The 12,110-nt window shown below is 35.9% G+C and overlaps 1 protein-coding gene across 2 annotated transcripts in view; it reads right to left on the bottom strand.

The window, feature by feature from the left end:
- Window positions 1-12,110, bottom strand: part of CFTR (CF transmembrane conductance regulator) — a 181,352-nt gene that overhangs the window by 104,398 nt on the left and 64,844 nt on the right. For both annotated transcript variants that reach the window (XM_019418034.2, XM_019418035.2), the window contains 2 exons: window positions 9,423-9,605; window positions 5,584-5,775 (listed from right to left, as the gene is read on the bottom strand). In XM_019418034.2, the coding sequence (XP_019273579.1) occupies window positions 5,584-5,775; window positions 9,423-9,605 (375 nt within the window). The remainder of the gene's footprint in view (window positions 1-5,583; window positions 5,776-9,422; window positions 9,606-12,110) is intronic.

Here is a 12,110-nt window from a genome sequence, read left to right as displayed (position 1 = left end):
AGTAGAAACTGTAAACCCATACATGGAGATGTTCCCAAAGCAGAACTGATCGTGACTGCACCTGACTTGTTCACTCGTGTCTGCATATTACCAGTTATTCTATCAGCCCAGAGCTGTCTCCGTGCCCTTCCCTGCGATAAAGTCTTTAAGCTATCCCTCAGAGTGAATAGTTTTCAACAAACTGAAATCAGAAAACTATGTGAAATATGTTGTGCGTACTTTTTCCTATCCACACAGATTTACACCTAGCAGCCTACTCCTATGACCATAAGCATCACCACATACGCAAGTGCTTTGTAGATACTAGAGCTGAACAAAAACACAAAAATGAGGAAGAAAATATTCCGTTCTCATCTCCAGTTTCCAAGTCTAGCTGGAGCACATTAAGAAACAGATCAACGCTGGCAGTCAAAACGAAAACATATTGAATCATGAATGTTTGTATTTGGTGATGGGGCCACATAGAGAATACATCAAGGGTTTCTTTTGCTGGCACCAGCTGCTTAACCCTCAGGGATTCTGTAGGTATTTCATGTTCTTATGCTCCAAATTCCTCCACACTTAAAAAATAAAAACTTCATTTTGGCAGACTCTCACTGGCCTTTTTTTAAAAAAGGTGAGGAATACTTGTTTAACAATGACAACAAAAGTACAAAAGTTGGAAACTCTTTAGTACTGAAAATAGAGGAAACTTTTGATTCTGAGTAAGACCATCTAGAACTTCCAATTACTTTTTTTTGTTACTCCAGCAATAGTATGCTGGTGTCATGATTCCAGCCCTGAGACTGTGAGGCTCAGGGGAGAACACGTTCCGAGGAAAATTCTTGTAACTGGCATGCCTACTCCAAAGTATTTCTGAAATAGTCACCTAATAAGAATTTACCATTCTGCCTATCGAAGTCCTAGGTGGAGTACACGAACATAAACTTTTTAGAATCACTGCTCTCAAGCAATTCATCATGTAGTTGCACGTAGTTGGATAGATAACAGCATACAGGGACTACTCAGCAATGAGAAGAGTACCCACTACCACACTAATATGCTCATTGTACCTGCTACATTTTCCAGTTTCAAGAACAAAGAATTTAGGATGCTGGATATTTTTGCCTATAATAAGATGACTAGGAAGCACTAGTTGCAAAAGTCAGCAGGACAGGAAAGGACAGGGAGTCAGGATTCAGAGATTACTAGAAATGAAAAGCTAAGTGTTTTGACAATTTAAAACAAAAAGGAAGGAGCGCCTCAGTGGCTCAGTCAGTTGCCTGTCCAACTCTTGACCTCAGCTCAGGTCATGATCTCACGGTTGCGGGGTTCGAGCCCACATGGGGTTCCATGTTGACAGTGCACAGTCTGCTTGGGATTCTCTTTGTCTTCCTCTCTCTCTCTCTCTCTCTCAAAAATAAATAAATAAACTTTAAAAATAATAAAAAAATAAATAAAACAAAGAGGAAGAAGAGTGAATTGTACATTAAGAAAGCAAAATGCTCATCATCATCATCAACAATTACTTATTCAAGCCCACTTAGTGGTGTCCTCCACTAGAAATATTGTTAGTAAGACTTGCGATCTTTCTGCCTTGTTCAGATGTCTCAGTTCTATGTAATTTCACCTCTGCATCCTTCCTTCCTAAACACATAGGATTCCTATGTGTCCCCCTTCCCAATTCCTGTTGTGCAGGGGAATCCTTAATCCTAAGCCAATTTCTCTCTTCTTCTCATTTCCTCAGGGTTTTTCCCTCAGTCTTCCCTGAAAGCCCATTTTTCCCTGATGACCTTCCTGTGGATGGAAATAGTACATAAATATGGTATTCCCGATCTCCTCACAATTCTTCTGCTTAACTTCTGTTTCTTCTTGTCTATAATAACCATTATCGGAATTACTGAAACAGCTTCCTATTAGTCTCCCTTCTTCTAGTCAGAATAGCAACTGCTGCTGCTACTACTACTACAGTTACTACCACCACTAGTTATTTTACTAAGTATTCTCTATGCATCAGAAAAATCTACAAAACTACAAAATAGGTAATATTATCTCCATGTTAAAGAGGACAAAACTGAGTGTATAATAGGATTAAGTACGTTTCTTTAGTAATCCAACTCTGTCAGATTTCAAAATATATATTCTTTCTGCTACCCCACAAAGTTTCAAAATGCATCCACCTTAATTCTGTTTCTCATAGTACAGCCAAAGTGATATATAAAATGCAAAACTGACTGCATCCTTCCCTTGATTAAAGCTCTTCAAGACCAAATTCCTGACACTGGTTATAAGGTCCCAAGGACATGGTCCTCCAGCGCCATTCCTCCCCGCTCAGTGTCCCCCCAGTCACACTCTGGCTCTATCAAGATGCTTGTGGTTCTTTGCACTAACCAATTGGTTTCATATCCTGTGTTCCTGCTCAGTTTCTTTTGTCTGGAATGCCTTTCCCATTTTTACTCATCCATCTTTCTTTGTAGAGAAAGTTTCTACCAAATGCTGAGGCAAGCTAAAAGCCCTCAACTGGGCTTCCGTACTGCCTTAAGAATACCTTTATTACAAGACTTGCTATAGTAAAGTGAAAGCATCTCTTTATGTATGCTTCCCCCCAACTAGCCCATTAGTTATTTGCAGGAAGGGATAATAAAGGTTTTATTTTGTACCCACTCAGACCCCACCACAGTGAACATTGTCTGGTACAGAGTCATCACGTAAGTAATGCGTTGGGGTATGAAAGGCATTTAGAAACTGGATTCGCCTCCCAATCCCATTGCCACTTCTGGAGTATGGAACCAATGTGACCTGGACTCCAGACTGTCCAATGCCATCTGTTTTCTTCCATAGAAATACCAACTTTTGTTGATTGGGTCATGAAGAAAAACTACCATATTTACAGATAACCACTTCTTAAATTTTTTCTTATAAACACTTTGTCACCATCAAAATTCACATTGATGACTTTTTATGGCCAAAACATTTCCCCGTCTTAATTAAACCAAGTTCCATCTTGTTTCCATAGTAGTCACTTACTCACAAGAACTCTCAGACACATTTATTTTATATCATACTCTGTGGCAGTATTCTCCATCTCAAAAGGAAGTAGAAATGATCTAATATTTACTGAAGGGGTAATTTACAGCAGATGCCTTGTTATATACCTTATATTTATCCCATTTAATTTTCTCAATAATCCAGTGACCATTTATTCATCAATCCCCCACTTCTTCACACCAGCCTAACCTTCTCTCTACTTTATTGGCAGTTCTAACGTTCTTAATCAAAAACAAATTCCTCCAAGGCTGTAAGTTTCACTCTTGTCACCATTAGAATTCCATAGTGAATCATTCCACTGGAGGACATTAGCCTTGAAAGAAACCTCCTCTGGAGGTTATTCCTCACATCTGACAGACCCAGATCGATTTCAAGGCTCCCTCTTTTCACTCCCACAGAAATAGCTCTTTCATTTTCCATTAGAGCATCAATTCATTCTTTACCGATACATTTCTTTCCCCTACTGGTCCATGAATCTCTGAAGTATAAGGATCTTGTTCTATTCATATTTTTATAAAATATAGCAAGTCTCAAATGTTTTAAAAATAAAGACTTAATTAACTTCTTCTAGTTTAAAATTTTACTTGGGTACAAAAGGCCATATATTGTATGATTGCATTTATGTGAAATATCCAGAACAGGAAAATTTTAGAGACAGAAGGTAAATCAGTGGTTGTTTAGAGCTGGGTGTGGGGAATGGATAGCTTTGAAGACATGGACACTGATTGCTAATGACATTTCTTTTAGAGGAATTGAAGATGTGGCGATGGGTATGCAACTCTATGAATATACTAAAAAACGCTGCCTTCTACACTTTAAAATTAATTTTGAGGTTGGTCATAGAATCAGAAAAAGAAAACGTTGTCCTTACTCTTATCCTCTTTCTTTCATTATTTTCAACAACTTTATTGAGATATAATTCAGATACCATACTTCACTAAAGCTCAGATCACTATAACATGAACTCTTTAGAAAATGGACTGTATTTTCCCATACCCAGCACAGTATTCATGAGTTAGCAAATGCTCATTTCATGAATGAGGGATCCACAGCTTTGAATTTATTATTATTAATATAGCTATGGTAAATTTGGGTAAAATATACTTTCACCTTCGTAGAATCAAGGTGAAAATCACCATTTATAAAATTATCTTTTATTTTCCATGCCCAGCATGGACCCCAACATGGGGCCTGACCTCACAACCCTGAGATCAAGATCTGAGTGCCTCTATAAAATTATTTCTATGAGAAAAGGCATATTCAAAGCAAAAAATAAAGCCTACCAGAAACCTTCCAACACCTTGCAACTAATAAATAAAGCCTATGATTTATCTTGCAAGACACTACCACTCCTACATCCCAGTCCCCACCTAGACAAGTATCTGTGGTCTCTAAGAACACTCAAATATTTTTTTCATAACAAATCTACGGAGAGTTTCAACATCCCGTTTGTGAAATACTATTCTTGGAAGAAGGGCTTTTGAGGAACCAAGAGTATCCTCTTCAAAACAAATTCAATACTTTTCCACAATAGTTTTTATTTTTATTATGCTTTCATGTATAGAAAATAAGAGAATGGAGCTCTAAAAAACTACTCTGGAATGAGTCAGTATATACATGGAGAGCCATTTGTACAAGCATGCATCCTTCTTTTGTAACAATTGCAGTTTCTATCTAACCAACATTAGCCTTTTTCTTTTCTCTGTACTTTAAGTTTCATTTTATTCTTACTGAAATTTTTTTTTCATAAAAGGTGACTTAAAGGAATCCACTAGTGTCAAATGCCATCTATCAAAGATAATGATTTTGAATCAAGATTTCTATTCAGGCAATACTATTGATAAACCTCATAATGATGTATTCTCTGCCTTAATATTTATATCGGTAATTATTGAACCCTCCACCATATAATTTATGCATTGAATAGCACAAGATGCACACACTGGCCACTTGGAATGCTTCACATATTTTCAGGCAATTAACCCATTCCCCAATATTATAAAATGAGTCAACAGCATTATCTTCATTTTGTCTCTGTTTCAGAGAATTACAGTCACTATAGGTCATATGGCTACATGCTGAAGGCCAAAGGATAAAATGTAATCACAATTTTATCTCTGATTCTCTACTGGCAGGTTAATGCTCATTCCATTAGGGTGTGGTAGTTATTAAAATTATTATTTATTATTAATAAAATACTCTCATGTAATTGTGAAGTATATTTTAAAAAATGCATGCCATATAAATGCCCATTGAGGACATTTGTCTCACTAATGAGTCAATAAATTTCTCTCCATTTCATAAAGAATTTTTATTATTATTATAAATCAGCCCATAATTTAAAAAATAAAATTGTACTTTCTCTATGATTTTGCAAGTTTCTTAAAGCAGGGGTCATATATTTTATTAACTGATTTAACTCAGAGTAGTTTGTCCATAGTGGAAACTTGATTAATATATGTAGACAGACTGATTGAATAGAGGACTAATTATATCATTTAGGTAGACTAAAAGTGTCACATTCATAAATCAGAAATATGTCAAATAATTACTTACCTCTTCTAGTTGGCATGCTTTGATGACACTCTTATATCTATACTCATCATAGGAAACACCAAAGATGATGTTTTCTTTAATGGTGCCAGGCATGATCCAGGAAAACTGAGAGCAGAATGAAATTCTTCCACTGTGCTTAATTTTACCCTCTGAAGGCTCCAGTTCTCCCATAATCATCATTAGAAGTGAAGTCTGGAAATAAAACCATTGTTATGAGTAAAATCATTTATCAAATCACTCTCAGAATATACTTGCCTCCAACTGTCATCCTAAGCAAAGGTATCTATTCTGATTTTAAAGGATTCTACATTAATTCATTTGATTCAAAATTTATTAAGCACTTCCTGTTCTGGATTTGCTGCTATGCACACAAGATACAAAGGGGAATAAAAGAAACAATGACAATAGAGTGTGCTAAGTGCTTTGGTAGAGGTTCACAGAGATAGAGCACCTAATCAGATTGTTGGGGTGGGTTTAGAGGAGGTCAGGGAAAGATTATCACCAGCTAACCTTTGTTGAGTACTCAGTCTATGCTGGGTGCTGTCCTATGTGATTTAACTGTATTCATTCAGTTAATCCTCACAAAAACCCAACAAGGTAGATTCAATATTATCTTCATCTAACAAAGAAGAGATCAGTTAAAAAGAGATATAGTCAGATAATATTGTTCTCATGAGCCCTTATTAGAGAAACTAGTATAAAATCATACAAGGGATGACTGAAGAAGCTTCACCAAAAGGACTATCAATGAGCAAAGACTTTACATGAAAAAAGACTGTGAAATAAAATTTAAACTAACATGGAAATTAGAGTTGAGAAAGAGAATTAAAGTATGTTATATTCCCTGACAATAAGAAAAGTTATAAGTAAAGCCCAAACAAAACAAAGGAAACAGGGTATAAAGGAAATTCACTGATTGTTTACAAAGAAAAGCTACAAGTCAAAGATATGATTTAAACGTAACATATCAGCTAACAGAAGCATAAGCATATTTAACAACACAAAGATAAAACATTAACAAAGGTAATACTACGGTCTAAAATTGAGTAGAAAAAAGGGAGGCAGCAGAGGACAGAAAAACATTGATTTTATCCGAGCTCACATAGGGGAATAAGAGAAAGAAAACCCCAAAGATTTAATGTAAAGTTATTATAACTATAACCACCGTAACAAAATACTTCCCAACCACTAGAAGTTGGAATGCCTTTGGGCTCACACCTTGGCCCCTTTCCCTGCCTATCCATACTCTCTCCTTTGGAATCTCATCTGGCCTCAAGTTTTTACACTGCCAGCCCCATTCCCCGGAAATCAAACCTGTATAACCAACTAACATCTCAATTTAGATGTCAAATATGCATTTTAACCTTAATGTTCTAAAACCAAGCTCCACCCCAAATCAGTCTCTTCCATAATCTCCTCAGGTAATGGTACCTTCATGCTTCCATTTACTCAGTCCAAAAACCTTGGACTCATCCTTGACTCCCCCTTTTTTTGCATACACCACTTTCAATCTAATTATGTGGTATCTTTCTTAGAGATATGTCCTGAGGGGTGCCTGGATGGCTCAGTCAGTTGAGCGTAGACTCTTAATTTCTGCTCAGGTCATGATCCCATGGTTGTGAGATTGAGCCTCATGTTGCTGAGCATGGAGCCTGCTTAAGATTCTCTCTCTCCCTCTCCCTCTTGCCCTCCACTGCTCTCATGCATGCCCATGCATGCACGCAGCACAAGAAAGAAAAGGAAAGGAAAGGAAAGAAAAGAAAAGAAAAGAAAAGAAAAGAAAAGAAAAGAAAAGAAAAGAAAAGAAAAAAGGAAAGAAAAAGAAGGAAAGTCCCGAATTTGACTATTTCCTTCACTACCTGGGTTAAGCCAGTATCATCTTCTGCCCAGTTTGCACAATAGCCTCCTAACTCATTTCCTTACTTCTGCCCTTATCTCTTTACAACTATTTTCAAAGTAGCCTCATCAAAACTAAGACAAATCATGTCACTTTTCTGCTTAAAACCCTCCAATGGCCTCTCATTTCCTCAGAAAAAAAAAAAAAAAAAAAGCCTTACTGTTTACAAGCTCCTTTGTAAGGTCCTTGAGACTCTTTTACAATAGCCCAAATAATGGTCTAGCCCACATTACTCCTCTGACAGCTCTACCCTCTGGCTGATTCTGTGCTAACCCCACTGACTTCCTTGCTGTTCTGTGAACCACACAGGCACAGTTCCATTTCAAGGCTTTGCTCCATCCTCTATCTGCACAGCAGTTCTGTGGCCTTACTGACAATCCCTGACACAACACAATTTCTGTCATCCGTCCTGATCTTACCTTGGTACTCAATTTTAGCTTGGTCTTAATAATAACTGAGCAGCAGATGTGGAGAATAAGCTATTAGCTCCTGCTTTTGTTTACATTTAAAATAAAATACAAATGTCTGTGAAGTTTTATCAACATTTTGGTATTTATATATAATAATATAATATATTATATATTGTATATATACATTATATATAAATATATTAAGATATATTTATATGTATAAATATTCATATTCAGTGATGGTTTCATTTAATGTCATATCTCTCAAGATACCAAGTATTGATAAATATATATTACATATACTTGATAAATTTATATGAAAATATAAAAATTATATATAATTTTATATGTTTATCTAATATAATTATTATATTTTATATTTATATCGGCAAATATTAACATCAACATTAGTATTGTATTACTATAATAAATATAATATAAATAATAATATAAGTATTATATATCTTTAACATGGATAACCAGATATATTCAATTATGTAAGTTTATTAAAACTGTTATATATTAAAATATTGCTTCTAAAAACTGGGATTTATAATAAGTTGAGTGGGGGTAGGGGGATGGGAAGCTGACCAGCACTGAATAAATTAACATTCCTATGTATTTCTTTCAAAAATCTATCCCACTCAATAATTTTTCCTCATAATAAATCCTAAGTAAGTCTAGGTCCATTCTCCAAAATTCTAATGTCAACTAAATAGGGACCTTTGGTCTATGGGGTTAGTAAGGCAAAATCTAAGCCAAGATTTTCCTGGACAAGCTCTGGAAAAATGTCTATGCCAGAGATTGGTAAAAATGAATGGTTCATTTATTCAATAAATTACTGAATATCCACTATGTACAAGATACTTTGTTGACTTATATGTGAAATCTAAAAAACTAAAGGAAAGAACAAATGAACAGAAAGCAAAAACAGACCAATAAATACAGAGAACAAACTGATGTTTGCCAGAGGGAAGGGGATTGGGAGGGATGGGCAAAATGGGTGAAGGGAAGTAGGAGGTACAGGCTTCCAGTTATGGAATAAGTCACGTGAATGAAAGGTATAGCATAAGAAACATAGTCAATGGTAGTGTAATACCATTGTATGGTGACAGATAAGTAGCAATGTTTGTGAGCATAGCATAATGTAGAGCATAGCATAATGTAACGAATCATTACGTTGTGCAAATGAAATTAACATAACATTGGGTGGCAACTATGCTCCAATTTAAAAAAAGAAAAAAAGAAAAAACAATTTTTAATAAATTTAAAAATCAGCACGTGGGAGAAAAAAGACACTGGGTTCAGTGCCATGCACCACATAAAGATGCAGAAGAAAAGGTCACTGAAGAAATAAAAGACTAGAGACTATTATCAGTGTAATAATTTATATTATAAGGGACAATATATCTAAGCATTCTCCTACTACCAATGTAAAAATTTCTCCAACATGCCCTCTTAGGCTACAGACACACGAGGAAATGAAAGAAATGCATGCCAAATGAAGTTCTTAATGATGAGGAATAGATTACCTTGCCTGCTCCAGTAGATCCAGCAACCGCCAACAACTGACCTTTTTCTATCTTGAAATTGATGTTTTTCAGGACAGGAGCACCAAGAAGTGAGAAGTTGCTGAAGAAGAGGCTGTTGTCACCATCAGAAATTTTTCTATCGTTACTGTTTTGTTTTGCTTTCTCAAGTAATTCCCCAAATCCCTGAAAAAAAATATAGAGAGAAAACAAAAAGGTAGATTTTTCAAGTATTTTCAATAGCTATTTGTTTTATTTATTATGAAAAGCACATGGCCCATGATCCATACTTTATAACATGTAATTATATAACATGAGTTCTAGAGCACATGATACAAAACATTGAAAATTTTAATACAGCATTTGATGGAAATATAATTTCAAGATCTCAGATTATAACTCACCATTAAGCTAAATTAAATTATTGAAAAAAATGTGTACCTTCTCCTATAGGCTGAGCAAATAAATATTATTATCTAATTCTCAGCACAGTAATAATAGCTGTTATAATCCCTCTGTTTCAAAGCTGTAGACTTGTGACTCAGAGGTTAAATGACTAAAGTCAGCCAGAGTGGAATTACAACTCAATCTGACCTCTATCATGCTGCTGGTACCTTCCTCTAAGAAGCTATCATTTAAGCAGTTTAATTAAGTATAAATGCAATGAGATGGCCAGATGATTCAGATGAATTCCATTATATGAGAATAGCTGGGAGGAAGGAATTGCCTTCTGAAAGTTCCCTGTTTCTCTGTTGCTCCATGGGAAGCTTTAGGGTAGTGGTCTTCAAACCAGACCAAACAGCCCTAAGGATCGATCATGAGGAAGCTTGTGTATACAGTCTTAAGGGAATCTATTTCCACATTCTCAACCTCCAAATATACTCCTTCCTAAAATAATCTGCCTGTGATTTGTTTACTCTTTGTTATCTCTTCTTTCCCACTTTCCGGTTCACAATTGTCCTTGCCTCACTTTATACAGAAGAGAAGCCTTTCGGGACATCTGTTGGTTAGGTGTCCAACTCTTGGTTTCTGCTTGGGTCATGATCTCCCAGGCTGGTGGGCTTGAATCCTGAGTTGGACTCCATGCTCAGCTGGGAGGCTGCTTGGGATTCTTTCTCCCCCCTCCCTCAACTCTCAAAAATAAATAAATAACCTTTAAAAAAGAAAAGAAAAGAAAAGAAAAGAAGAGGAACCTTTTACTTTTACTAGTCCTAAATCTTACTGTGTTGTACTTCTTGGAGTGTAAAACTTCTAGGACACAAACAAGGGGACCACAGAAGAATAATTTTCTCCTCAAAGAGGGTCCCACAAAAGCAAAGCCAGGAATACTGAAAGAGGTAACATCTTATTTCACCCAGGTTTCAAACTGGAGGCAATCTATGTGTCTTACCTAGCTTGGAATAAGATTTCAGAAATGAGTTGCAGGATAAGGCATTTTAATTATTTGATTACTTACTTAATTTTTAATAATTTAATAAATTTACTTAGTACATATTAATTACCTGTATTTTAAGGTTATACTTTGTCTGACATAAAATAAGTTGATTGACTTGACAATGGGAACTAACTTCATGAATTCATGTATCTTCCATAAATTGAATGCACCCAAACTATACTGCCAAAGTTTTGGCAAAAACCCATTAAACATACTTAGACAATTACATATTTTTCCACCACTTAAGAATACACTGAAAAATTTATGTCAACTTAAAAATGTGTCAGAGGTATGTGTCATAGTTTTTCAAAATTCTTTTGGGTCATACATAAGCAATTAAGTTTGAAGACCACTGCTTTTAGTTCTCATGATAGGGATGGTTAATATCCCCCTCAGTCACCAAACAATAAAAGCAAACCGTTTAGGAAGTAGACAATAAAAAGTTTTTGTAACATGGATCAAAGGCATCTGCAATCCCTTATTCATTTATTTATCTCACAGATATTTACTGGGAATCACCTCTGTATTAAAGACCACTTTGAAAATCTCACATGAGAGAATAACGTTATGAATAGATATTCACACTGCAACATGCTTAGTGCTAGAACTGAAAATCACACCAAGTCTATGGAAGTACATTATAGAGAGTAAGCAACTCAGCCTGGAACTTGACCAAGTAAATGACCTGCAGGCTAGGCTACAAGGGATAGAACTTGTAAGACCAAGAAATGGTATAGGTGTTCTAGGAAGACGGATCTGCATGTACAATGATTTAGGCTTAAAAAAAATAAAATATGCCTCAGAAATGGCAAGTGGCCAGGTGTGATGTATATGGCCAAATGACAAAAGATGTCCTTAGTAAGGCGGGCCATGCAGTTGTTAAAGGACTTGCTGTGCCATGCTTAGAAGCAGGACTTTTATCCAATAAGCATATGAACCAATGGGAAGCTGTTGTTATAAATAATTTTTATTTCTTTATTTTTTTTTTATTTGAGAGAGTATGAGCAGGGGAGAGGGACAGAGGGAGAAGGAGAGAGAGAAGAAGAGAGAAAGAGAGAGAGAGAGAGAGAGAGAGAGAGAGAGAGAGAAAGATTAAGCAGGCTCTATGCTAAGCTTGGAGCCCAACATGGGGCTTGATTCCATGGCCCTGAGATCATGATCTGAGCCAAAATCAAGAGTTGGACACTCAAACCAACTGAGCCACCCAGACACCCCACTAATAACTTTTATTTCTGATGACAGAAGAAAGACACTTA

Source organism: Panthera pardus, unplaced genomic scaffold (genome assembly GCF_024362965.1).
Source record: "Panthera pardus isolate Hobbes unplaced genomic scaffold, ASM2436296v1 HiC_scaffold_8, whole genome shotgun sequence".
NCBI lineage: Eukaryota > Metazoa > Chordata > Mammalia > Carnivora > Felidae > Panthera > Panthera pardus.
The sequence above is the reverse complement of the archived record's forward strand: the minus strand, read 5'-3'. Positions and strand labels throughout refer to the sequence as shown.